A 19,568-nucleotide genomic window follows, 5' to 3' on the forward strand; every position below is an offset into this window, starting at 1 on the left:
GTCCTAGGACACTTGCACTTCAGTGCGGAGCTGAGCATCAAGCCTTATATTTGCTTACAGCCCTGAGGACATGCACTGGCGTTGGAAGGGTGGGGAGAGTATGAGAGTGTGAGCCCCTTCGAGGAGGGAGGCCTCAGACGTCTGTTGTCACAGCTGTTGGTCAGTATTTGATCAAGGAACTTTATGTGGTTGGTCCTTTATTTATTCAGCATCACGTACTGAGAATCTGCTCCGTACCCAGCCCTGTGGGGATGTATCCAGGAGCAGTGGTCTAGGTGCAGGATCGGGCAGATCCGTAAATAACGCACGTGTGAGAACTCTTCCAATTAAGGGTGGCCAGGTGCCCTCAGAGGAGACAGGGGAGTGGAGCCTTCCTTTTTAAGTCCATGGGGTGGGACCGTGATAATTTTAAAATTAGAAGAATACCATATCTGATGTTTAAACAACTCAATTAAAAGATACCTGCGACCCCTGCTCACGTCTTTCTAGGGCCTCTTCCCAGGTGGTTTTGGTTGTAACTTTCAAAGTGAGGTCACATAGCCTGGCTCTTCTTCCCTTGTGCTTTAAAAAAATAACAGCTTTATCATGTAATTCACATACCACAAAATTCACTATTTTAAAGTGAATTAAATTTAAATGCAGTGATTTTTACTACATTCACAGAGTTGTGTGACCATCCCCAACAATTAATTGTATAACATCTTCATCATGCCCAGAAAGAAACTCAGTACCCAGTAACAACCACGCCCCATTCCCACCCCAGCTCTCAACGCCTGCTCTAGCCGAGCACTAATCGAATTTTGTCTTTATGGATTTACCTATACTGGGCGTTTCATATAAATGAGGTCATACAATATGTGGAATTTTGTGTCTGGCGTCTTTCACGTGACATAATGTTTGCAAGGTTCATCCATGTTGTAGCACATATATTCATTCCTTTTTGCTGCCAGGTACTATCCACTGCCCATGTACTCTTAACTAAACCCCCAGATCCCAGGATAGATGCTCTTTATATCCTGGGGATAGTGTAACCTCTAGTCCTTGCCTTTTCTTCCCTTCTGCCGTGGTTGCCTAAGACAGTCTGTTTTTTAAATCGTAAAATACACATAAAATAAAAATTACAACCTTCACCATTTTTAAGTGTACAGTTTGGTAGTGTTAAGTGTAGTCACGTTATTATACACCCACATCTCCAGAAATTTTTTCATCTCGCAAAATTGCAACTCTGGACGCATTAAACAACTGTCCCAGTCCCTTGTCTCCCCAGCCGCTGGCAACCACCTTTCTACTTTCTGTTTCTGAATTTGGCTACTCTGGATAACCTCGTATAAGTGGAATCATACAGTATTTAAGACAGTCTGTTTTTAAATTAGGTGAACAGGTGAGCGCTCCTCTGAAATCTCTCCCCTGGACCTCGGGCATCTTCCACGCCTGCACTTCCCCAGGGAGCTGCGAAGCAGGCATGGTTATAGCCCCGGTGGGATTTCCAAAGGGGATACTGACCCCCAGGGTCAGGGGCTCTGTCTGAAATGACAGCATTCTGGTAAGGAGCTAAAAAGGAAATGAACAACTGGCCTCATCTTCCTCAGGAGAAATCGCAGATACAGAAGGATCTCTGGAGGATTGAAGATGTCATTGCAGGCCTGAGTGCAAATAAAGAGAACTTTAGAATCCTGGTGGAATCGGTCAAAAATCCGGGTGAGCGGGCCATCTTCCCGGGGGTGAGGGTGTTGGAGGCCAGCACCCAGGGATGTGGGATGGCCCCTGGGAATGTTGGATCTTCATGGCGTAAATCACTCCTGTGTCCTCCGAGGAAGAGGGTCTTTGTTCCATCGCACCCTTTGCTTCCCTCCGTGCCCCTCAGAGAGAAAAACGGTGCCTTTGCTTCCTCACCTGCCTGTGCCTTCACTCTCGACTTCTGAGAGCAAGCCGCCCGCGCAGCCCAGCCCTCCCACCAGCCCAGTGCGGACCCCTCTGGAGGTTCGACTGTTCCCCCAGCTGCAAACCTACGTGCCGTACCGACCTCACCCGCCCCAGCTGAGGAAGGTGACGTCCCCCCTGCACTCACCAACCAAGACGAAGCCCAAAGTTGTGAGTATTGACGACCAGGAGCCGAGCACGATCGTTTCCTTTCTGGTGGATGATTGTTCCTCTCTGTCCTCAGGTCAGCTTCTCTTGGGAGAGAAGCTTTTTAGGAAACTTGGGGAGACAGAACCAGGCAGAGTCCTGAGGGGTTCCTGAGCTGTGAGCACTTAAGGAGTGATGGGGGCCCTGCTGTTGTGCTTAGTCTCTCTGAGCTAGAAGGGCCCTGAGAGGTGGTCTAGCCCAGCCCTCCCCATTTACAGCTGAGAGGGCTGAGGCCAAGTAAGAGGAAGTGACTGCACTGAGCAGGGCGGAATTTGTGATCTGCATCGTGCAGGGAGGTGTGTGCCTGCCCTGTGCAGGGCTTCGTGCATATCTGCAGTTACATAAGCCTGTGGGCAGTGAGTGCATCTCAGCAGAAGAGCGTCCTTATCTTCACCTGTAGCTGAGCACCGTGCTGGGTTGTGAGGATGCACGTGATCTTCACAACAGCATCATGGAGTAGAGGCAGGAAGGGCAGTATCCCCATCCCACAGACAAGAGAACTGAGGTCTTACAGTGTTAACATTTGCATAAGGTCTCCATGCTAGTGGATCCAATCCGCATTTCCCGGCCATTCTTTGTACCATCTGACGTCTAATTAGACATTCAGCCCTGGTCCTCAGGTCAGGCCTGTGGCCCATGAGGTTGCCGAGGCCAGCACCTTGGCTTGCCTGACATGGAGAAGGGCCAAGCCCTTGGCCAAATCTGGGAGCACAGGAGGCTCTAAGGAAATAGAAGGCATGGTCCAGGCTCATGTCTCCAGGGCCAGGCCAGCCTTGGCTGGGAAAAACGAGGGGCCTGGTCCAAGTGACAGGGGAGCTATGGCAAAGGGGACCTTGGAATGGGGCCTCCAGGTTTTTGCCAACAAGGGCTTGGAGGAGCTTTGCCTGGGCACCGTGTGTGTTTAGGACGTCTGACGAGATCGGTGCACAGTGCTGGCTGAAACACACAAGTTCCCGTACCTGGTCCTCACTGTTCACCTGCTTCCAGCCACAGCCCAGGGCCCAGAGCTAGAAGACAGGTGCTGGGACCCAGGGTCATTGTGAATTTCTTCATCCTGAGATCTCCTTCCCAGTGCCAGATCAAAGAGTCATGGAGCACCAGCCACCAAATAGGAGGTAGAAAATAGCAAAACAAATAGAAGGAATGACTGGGGCAGACGGCTGCTGCCAGCTGGGACGAGGAGCAAAGGGAAACAAGCAGGGCTGCCTGGATCGCAGCCATTGTCTCTCTCTGGGTCCTCAGACAGGACCCATCTCCTCTCTCAGCTTCTTCAGTTTCCCCTTATGCAGAACAGGCAGCTTGAAATAGACGATCATGGAGATTCCTCTTCAGAGCTTAGTCTCTGTGGCTTCGAGCCAGGGCTTTTCAACTTGGTTGAACAACAGGGTTACCAAGGAGGGGGACAGGATCTTTTCTCCCCTCCTAGTACTGTATGTGTGTTCATTTTTTAAATTGTTGGTTGCTTGTTTTATATTTATATTTGTGAAATAATGATATGCATCCTGAAATTGACATAAAGCATGAATATATAATTTAGCAAATAGTAATAGAGACCACTTACATTGTACCAACACCCAGACCAAGAAATAGAACTTTTCTAGCAACCAGAAGCCCTTGGAGCCTGTGGGGCCCTTCTCAGTGCAGGCCCTTTCTCTTTCTGCCAGAGGTGCATATAAGCTGTAGTCCTTTTTTTTTTTTTTTTTTTTAATTTTTAACTGAAATATAGTCAGTTTATAATGTTGTGTTAATTTCTGATGTATAGCATAGTGATTCAGTTATACATATATATTCATTTTCATAATAGGCTGTTACAAGATATTGAATATGGTTCCCTGTGCATATAGCTGTAGTTCTTTCATTTTGTTTGGTTTCTCTTGTATTTAATGTCATTTATGTTTTTATTAGACAATATCCTGAAAGGGTGCAAAATAAAAGGATATAAAAAGTATGTAAAATGTCTCCCTCCCAGCCTCTATCGTGAGACATTCTATTGCCTTCAATGAAAGGCAATCAGAGGTTTGTGTGTATCTTTCTGTGGGGCTTTTTACAAATTGGTGATTCTGAGATCTTGTCAGGGTTGGAAATTACTGATGCTCAGAGAGCCTATGGGTATCTTGGGTAGGCGGTTTAAACTTCTCACAACAATGAAATGTGTTGCTTTAAAAGAATGCTGATAAACCTTTGCCAAACAAGCTTGCAGAACCCTTCCCTGAATTCTGAAAATTTCTGAAAAACAAAGCAAAATTAGACCAAGAAAAGGGGCGTTTAGGAGGAAGGAGTCTTGATGGTCATTTGTCCCAGAAGTGGGTGTTCATGGCAGCCGGGGGCCAGGCTGTCGGTCTGTAGAGAAGCCACAGCCTTGAGAGAGCACTGTGGACCGGGGATTCAAGGAAAATAGTTACATTCATCACAGTGCAGGGAGTGGGCTGCAGGGAAGGCAGTGAGTCACCCATCTCGACTGCCTATTCAGTGCCTGCGTCAGGAAGGAGGAAATATTTTGTAACCATGCACATTTTTGATAGAAAGGGCAGGAGGATGTCGACTGTCCTTGCTCAGATCCCCCCGCCTGCTGGAGGGAGGACGCAGAGACTGTGCAGGGACAGTGAGCCAGCTCAGTCTGAGCACCGGGGGTCGGGTGGAGGTGGTGGGGTGCTGCCATAAACATACAAATAAGTGCAGTTACCAGCCTGCTTCCCCTTATGGTGCACCCTGAACAGTGGAGGGAGAGCATGGACCCAGGAGACTGGGTTCTGAATTGTGTATAGTCAACGCTCTGAAACACACAAGATGTGTAAATCAGGGAAGGATGGGGTTGGAGCAGAGGCATGCTCACGGCTCAACCCTCAGCAGGGGAAGTGTTGGCATCTTTGTGCTGAGGTGCTTATGCTCTGTAGGCCAAGGCGGCCAGCTCTGGCCGTTTGGGCCACCACTGTGATGGCGCCCCTCAGCATCCTCTCACTGGCACTCATTTGGGGTTTTCTCCTGAGCAGGATGACGAGGCTCCTCCCAGGCCCCCACTGCCTGAGCTCTACAGCCCGGAGGACCAGCCCCCAGCCGTGCCCCCTCTGCCGAGGGAGGCCACCATCATCCGGCACACTTCAGTGAGGGGCCTCAAGCGGCAGTCAGACGAGAGGAAGCGAGACCGGGAGCAGGGGCAGTGTGTGAACGGGGACTCGAGGGTGAGCAGGCAGGGCCCCAGGGGTCGCCCCGCTGTGTGTGGGGAGAGGGAAGGTGGCCTGACACCGGGCAGGTATGACAGCCTCAGGCTCTGCCCGCAGGTGGAGCTGCGGTCATATGTCAGTGAGCCTGAGCTGGCGACCTTCAGTGGGGACATGGCCCCGCCCTCCCTGGGACTCGTGGGCCCCGAGAGCAGGTACCAGACGCTGCCAGGCAGAGGTAAGGCAGGACTCTCCATGGAGTCTTTCTGGGAACCCCGCCACTACCACACCACTGCTTCCCAGCCCTCACCCGGTCCTCACACCCTTCTCTATGGCGTTGGGCCTTGGTGTGACTAGCAGCTGTCACAGTCTCTGGGATGTAGGGAGGGCCTGTCCTTCCTTCCTCTGGTTCACATCCTGATTCTCTTCCTCTTTTATTACAGCTGGCCCCGGGAACAATGATAATAGAAATTACTTGTAAAGCCCAGCATTCTATTCACTTAGTTAAGATTCATGATAATCCTAGAGAAAAGTACTGTTATTATCCCCATTTTAGTGATAAGAAAACTAAGGCCTAGAAAAATTAAATGACTTGCCAATTAGCCAATAAGGAATGGAGCCAGAATACAAGCCCAGCATTCCTGCAGGCTGGGATGTTGGGTGACTGCCATCAGCGTGGCCATCTCAGGCCTTCTGGAGGGTTTTCTCCTCTTCTGTGCCACTCCAAGACTCAATGAGTCCTTTCTTTAAACCAGCACACCCTTCTCCTCAGTTGACCCCCTTCTCACTCCCTTCCTCTGTCCCTTCGAGAAAGGGGTGGGAACAGACTTGGGCCCTTAGACTCATCCATTTTCCCCACAGCCAGAGCCTCTTCCTCAGAATTCCTTTTAAAGGGAGGACACCAGACATCTCTGTACCTGGGCCTCCTGGAACCCCTGAGCAGGCTGACCACACTCCCTCATTGCTCCTCACCTGATCCTCCTGTCTGCTCCCTACGGGGGAGGTCAGGTGCTTTCCCCCGTTGGCTGTATGTGGAGGCGGGAGGCCACACAGCCGCAGGTCGGGCACCTGTGGGGTTATGTGACTTCCAGCCCACCATGCTGTCTAGGCTTGCTGTGGCCTGCCCTGGTCCCTGGAGGTGGTGGGCTCTGACTTCTGCTGAGTTGGGCCACAGCAACCCTTGGTGTTATGCCCAGGAATGCTGTCCCCTTCATTCATCACAGTCTAGTGGTGATCATCAGTGCAGCATTAGTGGCATGTGGGACAGGATGGTTCTTTGTTGCTTAAGGTTCTCTGGGCATTGCAGGACATTTGTCAGTCTTCTTCCCATGTGCTGAATACTAGTGGTGTCCTCAGTCAGTGTGATGCCCATTTCTGGATGGCAGGGACCACCCTTGGTAAGAATGCCACTAGTGGAGAAAGCGCAGGCTGTGGCTTCACGTGACCTTGGACAAGTTGCTTAACCTCTCTGAGCTTTAGATTGCACACCTCTGTGTTGTTAGGCAGTGCTACCTGGTAGGGCCAGTGGGACAAAATCTATATGAAACACCTGGCGCCATGCCTGCCTGCTGTACAGGAGGTACTCTGTGCTCAGTGCTTTCTTCTTTCCCTTCTTCATTTGTTCATATATTCAGTCAGTCAGTCAACCTGGCAGTGTTGAATCTGCAATCTGATTAGACATATGTTGACTCTGTGGTTAGTGCAGCAACCAGTGAATATACTGAAGGATGTGGGGAAATAACTGATTCTGCCTGGGGCATTTGAAAAGGCTTCTCACAGACAAGGCACTCAGGTTGGGTCATGCAGGATTCATAGGAGTTCATCAGGAAAAAGGGATGCAGGGCATTCCTCGACCTCTATCCTTTCCTTTTGCCAAGTAGCCCAGGTCTCCTGCATGTGAGGGAAGACTAGGGTAGTCCACAGATCTCTAGGGACAGAGGGCACCCAAGGGCTGGCCCTCATTCCCTACCTGGGGACTTGCTTTTCCAGGTCCTGGGCAGGAAGGAGAGCAGATTGTTGGTTAGGTCCTTGTGGTCCCCTCACAGGAGTGGGAGGTGACTGGGGAGGGGCTGGTGGTCTGTCCTCCTCATCACAAATCCATTTGCATGTCTTTCCTCACTAAGGGCTCTCAGGGTCCACGTCGAGGCTCCAGCAGTCGTCCACCATTGCTCCCTACGTCACACTCCGGAGGGGCCTAGATGCCGAAAGCAGCAAGGTGACCTACCCTGTGAGTGGCCTTGAGAAATTCTCGAGGGGCTCACTGCTCCCTCATGCACAGAGGGAAGGGCTCCGAGGTGGACAGTGACTGGAGATCGTATGAAGTGACCTCAGCCCTTCCTGAGCTCAGAGTCCCTGTCACCTTGTGCTCATGACACTCTCCCTACTGCCCACCAAGAAGGGCATCACACTGCCCTCTCCATTGCCCAGAGTTCCCCCACCTTTCTCTCTAGTCTGTGAGGCTCGCCCAGGAAGTCTACACCCTGAGTTCTGGCCCATCATGTGCTGCATGTGTGCCCGACTGGACAGGCCTGGGCCTCAGTGTCACATCTGCAGCTGGGGCACTGCCCTGAGAGCCCGTGAGGGCCAAGGGTATCATGTCCATGAGTGTGCTTAGCAGAAGTGGTTCTCAGTGGCCAAGTGGAGCCCACTGTGCGTGTGAATATGTATGTGAGAGAGAGAGAGGGTGCTGCCTAGTGTGTTCCCAGCCCAGCTGCCCTTCCGTCTCTCACCCTCCTGCCCTCAGAGACCCAAGAGTGCCTTGGAGCGCCTGTACTCAGGGGACCACCAGCGGGGCAAGATGAGTGCGGAGGAGCAGCTCGAGCGCATGAAGAGGCACCAGAAGGCACTGGTCCGGGAGCGCAAGAGGACGCTGAGCCAAGGAGAGAGGGCGGGGCTGCCCTCGTCCCGCTACCTCAGCCACCCGCTCCCCGGAGACCTCGGCTCAGTATGTTAGGAGGGTCCAGGCAGGCGGGGCTGGGACAGGGAGCAGAGCTTCCCCGAGTCCCCCAGACACAAGCACATCACACCCTCGAGACAATGGGCCGTCGGCCTGGATGGTTCAGAGAACACCCCGTGGGCTGTGTGTCCGCAACCTGGGACACATGTATGACTTGGTCAGAGTGCTCGAAACTAGAGCAGGAGTGAGGATGTCATGGCAGGAGCCTGGGAGCCGGAGAAAATGTCCAAAGTCAGTTCTCCAGTGGAGCTTGAGGGAGGACTCTGTAGGCACCAGAGTCTCGGCGAAGCAGGGACTTGAGAGTGCAGGGCTGGCAGGTGGAAGAGGAAGATGGTGCTATGATCTGAGGAGGAGGAGCGTAAACCAGCCAGCCTCCCAAACCTCCGAGCAGGTGCCCTGTGGGTCAGCTGAGCACAGGGTCGTGCCCCACACCTCTGAGGCCTGGGGGTCTCCCACAGTTGTGGTGCTGGCCCCCTGGTGCCCCAGGAGAACCAGGGTGTCCACGCTGCCCCCTGGTGGTGCTTCCAGTCACTGCACCCTGCCCACTGTCACCTTAGGTCCCTTTTGGAAACATTCCATTTGACTTTTCCCTGTTGTTTGACATCAAGTGTTTCCCTAGACTGCTAGCCTGACTGTTCTTTCCCTAATTCATTGCACAAGCTCTTTTGCTTTTAGTGTTACCGCTCATTGCCTCTAACCCTGCCTGATTGTGTTTACAGAAGCTTCTAATTTGCATCAAGCATTCTCTAACTGGCCTGTGCTCTTGTTACCAGGCTTATAATAGCAGCTCTTTTCTCCATAGCCTAGCGAGCACTCCCATGTGTGACTCACCTTTCTGCTGCCCTTTTTATGTAGGCCTACTGACTCATAATTCACGATCCCAAAGGCCGCCCCTCAAGGCTAAGCCAGCCCCACTACCTGAGGGCCGTGGTCATCGGCAGAGGTCTGTGCATGATGCATTTATCAAAGTCCATGCCTTACACCTAGATAGTAGATGTGGACTTCAGAGATTGCATGTTTGAATAAGTTCTTCCAGGTCTGAGGTGGTTCGGTTTTAATTCCTCCAGTCCCATCAGCACAATTTCTTATGGAAAACTTTTTGTATTTCTAGTATTTAATAACATGAACAGATAGAAGAGACATTATGTTCTGTCTTAGGGGGCCCCTTGCAGCTGGTTAGCTCAGACACCAAAGGGGTAAGACCCAGGACACGTAACCTGAAAAGCCGCAAAGCCAGTAACTTTTAAACTTTTTAAGTAAATGTCATGTGGGGTAACACTGACTTTTTACAACCTGATGTTTCAAATGTAGAAAGATGATCTAAAAATCGTAACTTGAATACCTTGTAATTTTTCTCTTGAAAAGAAGACTTGTGTAAGTCTCTGCCTCAGCGCCAATAAACGTGTTGCTTAATGATAATGGATTGGCGTGGTTCTTCCCCAGGAAACATTGTAAAATCTAGTGAACTTTTTCTGTTTGTGGAAACAATCAGGCTGGGTTTATGTGAGGACTTGTCTCTATTTGGGGCACCAGTGAGCGTGTAAGAAAATGTGCGTTTTCTTTGTGAATCATTAAATTAATTTTTGACCCCTGAATTTTCAGCTGCCTAATCCTTTCATACCATAATTGGAAACTATCACCTAAGAGAAATTACACTGATTTAGAGTCATCACTGAGAGCTTGTGCATGAATGGGTGAAATGTGCTGATAATGGGTATGGGACTGGGGGGTGGTGGGGGGCTAGGTAGGGCATTAAAGACCGTTGTGACCACTCAGGGCTCTGAGGTGGATGGAGTGGGAGGGAGGAGGTGACTTGGGATGTAGAAACATCTGCTTGGCTTTTGCTCAAGAGAAAAGAGGCTTTAAGCCCATTCCTTCCTCTCAACAACCCGCTCAGCTTTGAGGCCACAGGTGATCAGGAAGAGCTGAACTGTTGTGCTGGGATCTTAAAGTGACTAGGTTACTGTTTCCCTCTGTGCAGCCTGCTTGTTACAGAGTTGGTACTGAGAAAGAGCCTTGGAAATGTTGTATTTGATTTAGCATTTTAATTTTACATGGTTTTGTTTTTTCTAACATAAAACATCTGCCCCAAATAGATACGTGTTATGCAGCGGTTTATCTGCCTCACTGAGCCCAAGCTGCTCCCATTTGGACCTCCCCAACGCCACTGTGGGTGCAGTATTCCCCACCCTTAACTTTGTCCTGTTGAGAATACCTACTGGAAAGGCTCTTGGCTACTTCACTTGCTTACCAGGGCCTCAAAGGGCATGTTTTCCCCATTATTTCTGAGCTGGGACATATGGCTCCTGAACCAGAAAGTCTTCCATGAGCTGTCAGGCAGCAGAAGCAGCAAATCCCTTCTCTGGAGCTCTGTCCCAGGTTCTGTTTTGGGGTCACCTTTTTGGACCTGGGAGCCTCCTATGTCCCCGAGGACCATTGTGAGTCTAAAGTCTGTGCCCTGGAGGTTTGTACACTCTGGGACCCAGATCAGAGAGAAATCAGCAGTCTAGAATCAGGCCGCATCAGAGAGGCAGAGCCTTGGTCTCTGTTTCACAGTTTCAGCACACAGCAGAGACCATACATATCACAAAACTGCTGCCTTATTTCAGAGATGAGGTTGAGGTCCTTGGTCACATAGCTTTTCCCTAATGAGTCACAGGCCCATCTTCCCAAGAACCCCAGTTGCCTGCAAGACCCACCCAAAAGGGAGTCGGGAAGTGACTACATTTCATCCTCTCATTCTGTTGCCAGTGGAAGCGCGAGCAGGACTTTGACCTGCAGCTGCTGGAACGGGCCGTACAAGGGGAAAGAAAGGACCAAGAGGAGAATGGCTGGCTGAAGGTGCAGGCCATGCCTGTCACTGAGTTGGACCTGGAACCACAAGACTATGACTTGGACATCAGCAGAGAGGTGAGGGCAGGGGCTTCCTTCATGCCCCACCAGGAGGCATGGCCTTCAGACTCCCAGCCTGACCAACCCTCCCAGTGGCCCTGGGAGGGTGTCGTTCTGAATGGGGACAGGCTCAGCCTCAGTGAGGCCCAAGAGGATGCGTGAACAGCAGCTTGAGCCAGTAAGAGGAGCTGAGGCATTTTGATGCAGGTCCAGATCTGTCTCTCTCTATAATTTAGGGCAAGTCATTTAACTTTTCAGTGCTTTGGTTTCCGCAGCAGTGAAGTGGGTTGTGGTGAGGGCTAGGTGACCCAGCACACTACCGGAGCGATTAGCAAGGATCAGAAAGCCGTGAGCACGTGGCCTGGCACATAATAGACATGTGATAAGGTAGTTGTTAGGATATGTACCCTGCAAAACCAGAGGTTGGTTTTGCATCCAGCCGGTCAGGCCAACTTGAGCAATCGGACTTAGAGAGAAGAGTGGGTGGGGAGACAGGTTTGGAAATCACAGACAAAATTTCCAGCCAAGATAGCGGCGGGCAGCTCTGCATAGTTCTGGTCTGAATTCTTTCGCCCTCTGGTGGCTAAAGTGTATCATTACCAGGCAGGCCCCGGAAAGCAAGTAACCCCAATCAAGAATGTATCTTATCCACGAGAAGAGAAGAGAAGAGGGGTCAGAGGGTGACATAGACTCAAGGTCTTCAAGACATGTGGTGGTCTCCGGTGGCCTGTGTAAGCTCTGTAGAGCAGTGTCTGTAGCTGTTTTGTTCACCTTTATGCACCCAGCACTAGACCTGGCACATAGTAGATGCTCTGTAAATGTTCGCTGAATGACGATTCTACTGAAGTGCACAGTGGCGGATAGATTTCCCAGACACATTTGGCCTGGCCTGAAACTGCATGAGAGGAAATGCTGTCACCACATGAAGGACAGATCCAGGTTTGGACGCACTGATGCCTGTGGAGTTGCTGAGTTCTCGGCTCAGCTGAAACTTCAGGGATTGACGAGGCCAGTCCCCTGCCTTCAGACCTTTTCCCTTTGGCACCTCTAAAACAGCCAAAGGTTTGTGCTTTCTCAGATTCACAAAAGAAACTTTTGCACGCTGCCTTGGCAATGAAAGTGTGTTTTGTGGTGTCCTAATTGGCCTGCCAGCCAGGGGAAAAAGTCCTTCCTTATCTCTAACCTAAATCCCTCCTGCTACAATGTAATCTTCTTCCTTCCTCTGGATCTGCTCTCATTGGAAATAACAGAGAAGAGCTTATTTCTTGCCATCTTTCGCCATGGTTTAAATTCAAGTCCAGATTTGTTCTGGGATTGAATTTAGCTTGTTTTTAGAAGCTTCAACAAACCCTGTTTTAATGTGCTGTTGTAGTTCAAGGAGGAAAAAAATTCCTTTTGGTGTGCAAAAGTTCCCTTTAGGATTCTTGGCCCCAGCAGCGTTTCACCAAGCTGAGGTTGCTGTTTGGTTTGTGTGAGAGACTGATGGGGAGGAGTTGGGCCATTTTTCTCTTTAAAGCAGCAAGTACAGCATGGCTGCCTCCTGTCTGGGTCAGAGGGGCTTTTGTAGGGACCGAACACACTGTTGCTCTCTTTCATCCCCCACCCATCCACCAACCCACCCATCCAAGGAGTGTTTGCTGAAGGGCTACCAAGTACCAGGTCTCTGTGTTAGACAGTGGAGAGACAAATGGAAAACAGAGGGAGTGGAGGGGTGGGACACGGGGGAGGGGCAGGGAAGGGCTCTGGAGGTGAGATCAGAAGGGTGAGAAGGAGTTCATGAAGCACAGGGAGCAGCATCCCCGGCAGAGGGGATGGAGGTGGGTCCGTGAAGTGGAGAGGTCGGCAGAGGTCAGGTCACGTCAAGGGTGGCATTAAGGGTGATCATTTTTATCCTCAGAGCTTCTGGTCTAGTTATTTTTGCCTTCCCTCTTCTCTTCCCTTGGCCTGGAGGAGGTTGCCTGATATGGTGGAAAGAACATGGGCTTTGGAGTCAGACTCAGGTTCAGATCCCGACTCCACATGGACTGCTGCTGTGATCTTAGCACGTGACTTCAGTCTGTGGGCTCCATGCGCTTCCTCTGGTGGGAGACAGGGCCGGGGAGCAGCTAGCTCTCAAACCTAAACATCTGTACCCCCTACCCCCACCACCTCCTGGTACTTTCTCAGCTCTCCAAACCAGAGAAGGTCTCCATCCCTGAGCGTTATGTGGAGCTGGATCCTGAAGAGCCACCCAGCCTGGAGGAGCTGCAGGCACGGTACCGCAAAGCTGAGAAGATCCGCAACATCCTCGCCCGGTCCAGGTCAGCCCGCGCGCTGCCCGAGTCCTGACAGCCCACTGGGCCGACTGGGGGTGTCTCCACTGAATTGGCCCTGGGCCGGGCTGACCAGGATGTGTGTTGTGCCAGGCCTCCGTCTCAGACAAGCCTGCTCGCTGGAAGGGGCAGGCTGGCTCTCGGCACATCACCAACAGATCAGCAGGGAAGATTGCCCAGGTCACATGAGGGGTCCCGAAACACTCTGAGGGCCGTCCTGGGCCCTTGGCCCCAAATCCTGTGGCCCTCGTGAGCGTGGGGAGTGGAGCTAGGAATGGCAGTGAGGTGGACATAGTTGGAGATTGGCCCCGCGGATGGCACTCTCAGTGTTAGGGCCTGTGTTTCCTCACAGACCAGAGCTAGGGGCCCAGCCTTGTCCTGAGGTGCCAGAGGCCTCGCCCACTTTCCTGGAGGCCAGGATGGAATTTCCTTCCCCTCATCCTCTGTAGCCTTGGAAACTAAACCTGGTACCTGAGGGCCTTCCTTTCAGAGCGAGGTTAGCCTTTCCACGTCTGGATTTAATAGGAGCCTAGAGCTAGAACTCTTATCTTGAGGTCTGTGATCCGCCAAAGGAAGAACAAAGCTGTGCCTGGGTGTTTGCAGAGAAGCGTGTGCACCTTCGTCTAGAGAAAGTGCACCGTTTTTCTCTGATGCTCCCAAAAGGGTGAGGTCCTCAGGCCGGGGAGAGCCTCCTCCCCTGAGGCAGGTGCCCCGGGGTGGCGAGGCCCTCAGCCTGCTCTCTGGCCCTCCCGCAGCATGTGCAACCTGCAGCCGCCCTCTGGGCAGGACTGGAGCAGCGTGGCCGACGTGGACACGCAGCTGCAGGAGCAGGAGCGCATCATCACCATCTCCTACGCCCTGGCCTCCGAGGCCTCCCAGCGCAGCAAGCAGGTGGCAGGTGAGGCCGCGGGCTCAGCTTCTGAGGTCGGGTCCCAACCGCTGCATTTTGGGGCTCAGGGCTCAGTGTGGTCTGTCAGGCAGTCAGTGGAAAACCGGGCATCAGGCTTGGCAGTTGAGGGCCAGTGGTGGGCTCCTCTGACCTGTGAGCGGCTCGGGGCTTGTGGGGGCACCTGCAGCTCAGGACTGTCAGAGGAAAGCGGGCCGGGAGGGGGCGTCTGTAGCTCACTCCTAAATCTAAGAGCGGTGCTATTCAGCGTTCTCTGAGATTTCGAGTAAGAACAGATTTTTTTAGGCTCCTGAGCTAAGGGGCCAAGGCCAAGGTTTCTGGCTTCACAAAGAAGAGGGCAGGAGAGCCGCTGGTGCTTGGACTTCTTCCTGGGACAAGGCAGAAGGGGGCCCCCTCTAACCTTCCTGGGGGCCCTGCTCTGGTCCCAAAATCAAAGCCGCTATTCACCTTATCAGAGTGGCCTGTGCCAAAAAGCAGGACTTGGGAAAGTGCGACTTTGCTCTCCAGTGGGAAGAAATAGCACCATGGGATGGGAGGGTGTGTGTGTGAATGTATGCATGCATGTGCGTGTGTGTAAAAAAGGCTTTCTCTCTCAGCCAGGAAAGAGGCTCCTGGCCCCTCTCTCCACCCACATCCGCCCTCCCCGTGTGCGCCCTCACACTTCACCCAGTGCTCTTTCTTCCCAAATGCCACTGTATGTCCAGGTGGTGCCCCTGCCCTTGGCCAGGTGTGAGAGGGGGTGGTCATAGAGCCTTAAGTGGTGTCACAGTCCCCACCAGTCCTCCAACCCTGGCCAGAGGGTCTAGCAGTGACCCAGGGTGGGGCCTGCTGGGTCCTGAGGTGACTGTCCTTGGGGAGCAGAGCTTTAACATCGCCTCAAGAAGCCATGGGAGTGACCGAGGACAAGGGTAACCCTGTTCTCTGTCCCTAAGCTCTGATCCCATACGGAGTCCCTGAAATCTCTGCTGTCCTGACTCCCTGGAGGACATGTGAATGGGCTGAGAGGGGTCACTGTAGAGGAGACAGCAGGTGGCTCCCTGTGGCCCATCTCGGCAAAGTTGAATTCCTTCCTGTGTCAAGGGGTCCAGCAGGGGCCCCCTCCCCACCGTGAAGTGCCCTCCTCTCTGGCCTGTGCTTGCTCTGGCTGTGTGGATCTGCTGTCCTCGGCTTCCTCACCACCAGCAGGCAAGCACACCTCAGACCTGACATTCTAACCCCCGGTAGTCATGTCCCCACTGAATGGCCACCTTTGCTGCAGTCTTTCCTCGCTCTTGCTCCCTCTCTTCACCTCAGAGACATTTCTGGGAACTGCAGGCTAATCCCAGTCAGGCCCCATGGATGTGCCCCCTAAGCCCAAGCCGTTAGTGGTGAACAATGGGACCCACGCCACCCCGGCCCTGCTAAGCGGGGCTTCTGGTGCTGCGGGAGCAGACGAGGGGCCTAACGCACCGCTTAATTCCTGTGTGCCCGTCTAGCGCAGCAGCTGGCCCTCCTCCCGCCTAAAGCCCCCCTGTCCGCCAGGACGGTGCCACCCTACCCCCCCTTAAGCAACGGACTCCACTACACCTTTGTCTAACACCTTCCAAGTAAGAGCCCCCGCCTGGCGTGGCCCCTCGCCTAGTGCTGAGCATGCCCCCTTCCCTCTGCTGCTGGGATGCGTGCAGTGCCACCTGCCGACGCTCCCTCCCACGGGCAAAGCGGCCGCTGGGGGGACCACCCAAGATTGGGAGGCAGGTCGGGGGCTGATGGTTTTTAGGAACTTAGTGCTCAGTGGCTCCGATATGATAGAGACCGTGTGACCCAAAAGTCCTGGTTCCCTAAAATCTCAGGAGCCAGAGCTGTACCCCTTCTCACCCTGCTATCCTTCCCGCAGGCGGCCCAGTGCCCCAGGGGACCAGTGCAGGCCAGACTGCCAGCTTTGGGGAGGGGGGGCAGTAGTTGGAAAGGAAGAGTTAGATCTCAGCCTCTCCCTGTCCAGGTTTTGGCCAAAGAAATTGGAGAAACGGAGGCCTAGAAAAATCAGTTTTGCGGATGAGGAAATGGGGCCAGTGAGGGATGGGGGCTCACTCCAGGTCCCATGGAATGAGTGTCAGAGCAAGGACTAGGACTGCCCTTTTGTCACTTGAGCTACTTGAGCTTCTCAGGAGGGAGAGGAAGGGAAGCTTCAGGGGAATCTGCCTGGGGCAGTGGCCTTAGCCATGCAGAATGTTCCAGAACCACCCCTTCTGAGTTCGCCCCACGTGAGCATTTAGTGAGGAGAGGAGGCAGCATGAGATTAAGGAGGGAGCACTGGACCAGGAGTCAGGAGGCTGGCGTCTGGTTCTGGCTTGTGGCGAGTTGTCGGCTGTTGCTTCTGAGCCCAGTTGCCTGACCTGGACGGGAGGGCGGATCAGGGGTTTCAGCAGCTCTTTCCCTGATGTCCCGTCTCGTTCAATAGTGTAGGGCTTGCCTTTTCTTTCCTCTCTGAGTTCTTAATGGTTAATGTTGTTGAGCACCTTCTATGTGACATGCCAGGCATGGTGCTGAGCATCTCCTCTGACAACATCCCTAGGGAGATACTCACCCTGTTTTACAAATGAAGAAACGCAGCTCAGAGACCATGAGGGACTTGCCCAGGGAGGCACGGCTGTGAGCGTCAGAGGCAGGGCTGGAACCACTGTGTAGGTTCAGAGCCTTTGTTCTGTCACCACTGGTGGGCTCATCTGGGCCACCCCCAGGAACTCGAGGTGTTGGAGAAGGGAGTGAAGTGAGGGATGGGGCTGTGTGTTTAGGGCGGAGGCATGACCTTGGGCAGGTGCTTCCCCCACTCCTTCCTCCCCGGGCGCTCCGTCAGCCTGAGGGTGGCAGGAGGAGGCTGGCCTGTTGGGCCAGGCTCTCAGGACGTGTGCCATGGGGACCCCAGGACTGAAGAACCCCAGGGAAATGCTTCAGCCAGGTCCTTTGTAGAGGCCACAGAGTCCTCTGGGGCCACGAGAGGGTGTGTGAGATCTGACGTGGTGATGCCACCCCAGGCCACAGAGAGGCAGGCGAGAGGCCCTGTCCTTCCCGGCCTCTGTTGCCTCCGCAGCTGTGAGGGAGGCTACTGTCTTTTTAGAGCACATCCACATTTCCTTTTACCCTCCCAGCCTCCTCATTAGAAGATGGGTATGATCACTGTTTTTAGATTTAAAAAAACTGAGATCTGCAGAGGCTGAGTTACCCACAGTTGCTCAGCTAATGAAGGGCAGGGTCAGAACTGGACCCCCGAGTCCTCTCTGCTCAGGCCTTTTGTCCTTTCGGAGCAGGGACCCAATCTAGGGCCAGCATGTGTCTGGTGAGCTTCCTAGAAGTGGTGGGGTTGGAGGGTGGGTTGGGGCACCCATGAGTCCTAGAAGCCGAGGGTCCCCCAGCGGCGGCCGCGTTGCCCCAGCCCTCTGCTCTGCTGCTCTCTGTCTTGTCAGCCTGCTGTTCCCCGTCACATGTGTGTGCAGACATGCCTACCGCCTGCTCCCCAGACGTGGCCTGGGGTCCTGGCAGCCTCTCATTGTCTCCTGTGCTTTTTGCCAGCCCAGGCAGTGACTGACCCGTGACCCAACATGCAGAGAAGTCTGGAGCCAGGGGCCAGTGGAACCAGTTTCCTCTGAGAAGATTGATCCTTCTTCCTCCAGAGAAGCCCCTTCCAGCTAAGCAGGGGTTCCGGCTGGAGGATGGAGCAGCCCACTGACTGTGGGGCATTCACCACAGGGCTAGGTCCTAATACCCCCGCTTGTTTTAGTTCAGACTCCTTTTTACATGTGACAGAGGCACTTTTGATACACATTGTAAAATACTGACATTGTATTTTAGAATCAGAATATATTTTATAATGTTCACCTCAAGGGCTGAGTGGCTGAGAAGGTGAGGATGCAAGATTTTGGAGCTGCACATACAGATTCAGGTACCGTCCGGGTGGTGGGTGTGGGTGGGGGGACAAGGGCGGGGGAACAGGTGCATTCAACGTCTGATGAACTCAGGTGAGGTTGGATTGGTTGCTTCCAGTGGATTCCAGTGTTAGGCTCGTTGGCGTGCTGTCTGGGGCAGAGATCAGCCATCCCTGACCTGCCTAATGACCAGCTCTGGAGGGTGAAACTCCACCAAGGTGGCACATGGAGCCCAAGGCTGTGTCTCAGCCTTGGGTCTGATTTAGGGCCAATGGTGTATCCATAAACTTTGGTTCCCAACCTACCCATGAGGTTCTCTCTCAGCAAAGGGCTCTTCTCCCCCCGCCCCCCACCCCAAATAAGCAGTTCGCTTTAATTAAAAAAATATGCTTTGAAATACAGAAAAGGTAAGAGGAAGCACCTTTGATTGTATCATAAGCAATAATGGTCACCCTGGGTGGCCTACAACTCCCCAAGTCCACACTGGGCTGTGATAGGAACCCTGGGACCTTGGCGGCCTGCCCTGGAGAACACAGGTCAACTTCCTGAGGACTTGGGTCAGGTGGCAGGAGGGCAGGCGGCATGCCCCCACCATCCCTGATGGCCAGCAGCCAGTAGGGCCATGATGGCAGGACCGTGACCTGACTTCCAGCCTAAAATGGGGAGGGGACTGCCAAGCCAGGCGTAGTGTTTGTGGCCCTTTATATAAGTCATGAGCTCATAATATTCTGCATACAGAAAAGGAGGTTGAAAAGGAAAACAAAAAACAAAAAACTCCATTGGGTGGAGCCACACTTTAAATGAAAATTTGTCTTTGACTATGGTCAGAAAAATAATCTTGAATATATTTAGAAGTTGCTGTCTATTTTTAACTAACTCCATATGCTGCCAGTATCGACTTCATGACATTTGCCAAAATAAGATTTTATTTTTGCCTTTATAAGATTTTGTTGGAAAAATGAAATGAATATTTTGCAAGAAAAAGTTAATTTAAATAAAAGTGTAATGGTTTGCAAAAAAGAAATGTGATGTACAGATTAAAGTATTAACCTGATATGCTTTTTGCTGGCTATATTCTCATGAGTGGCCTGTGTTAGTTTTTTTCCATTTCTTTGGAGAATCCCCAGTGTCGGCTCTCGATCCTGCCATGTTCACCTATGAAGTTTCTCCTGATGACAGTTCCTTGACACTTCATTGACTTTGGAGGCCTAGGGGAGGAAGGCCTGTGCTCTTGGGCGCTTGGCTGGGCTTCAGCAGCTGCTCAGGATGGCCCCCTACCCCACCCCCGCCCTGTCCAGGGGCTGCCGGGCTGTGGAC

General features: G+C 52.6%; 1 protein-coding gene across 7 annotated transcripts in view; it reads left to right on the forward strand.

The window, feature by feature from the left end:
- Positions 1 to 19,305, forward strand: part of PLEKHA7 (pleckstrin homology domain containing A7) — a 207,935-nt gene extending 188,630 nt beyond the window's left edge. For 3 of the 7 annotated variants that reach the window (XM_064492545.1, XM_064492540.1, XM_064492544.1), the window contains 11 exons: positions 1,590 to 1,698; positions 1,865 to 2,091; positions 5,118 to 5,306; positions 5,406 to 5,523; positions 7,409 to 7,512; positions 8,029 to 8,229; positions 10,993 to 11,151; positions 13,300 to 13,433; positions 14,201 to 14,343; positions 15,828 to 15,938; positions 17,899 to 19,305. In XM_064492545.1, the coding sequence (XP_064348615.1) occupies positions 1,590 to 1,698; positions 1,865 to 2,091; positions 5,118 to 5,306; positions 5,406 to 5,523; positions 7,409 to 7,512; positions 8,029 to 8,229; positions 10,993 to 11,151; positions 13,300 to 13,433; positions 14,201 to 14,343; positions 15,828 to 15,928 (1,485 nt within the window). In that variant the 3' untranslated portion in view covers positions 15,929 to 15,938; positions 17,899 to 19,305. Of the gene's footprint in view, positions 1 to 1,589; positions 1,699 to 1,864; positions 2,092 to 5,117; positions 5,307 to 5,405; positions 5,524 to 7,408; positions 7,513 to 8,028; positions 8,230 to 10,992; positions 11,152 to 13,299; positions 13,434 to 14,200; positions 14,344 to 15,827; positions 15,939 to 17,898 lie in introns of those variants that run through there. The other 4 variants (XM_064492542.1, XM_064492546.1, XM_064492541.1 and 1 more) reach the window with 3 other exon arrangements.
- Positions 19,306 to 19,568: the final 263 nt, after the last annotated feature.

This window comes from Camelus dromedarius, chromosome 12 (assembly GCF_036321535.1).
Source record: "Camelus dromedarius isolate mCamDro1 chromosome 12, mCamDro1.pat, whole genome shotgun sequence".
NCBI classification, from domain to species: domain Eukaryota; kingdom Metazoa; phylum Chordata; class Mammalia; order Artiodactyla; family Camelidae; genus Camelus; species Camelus dromedarius.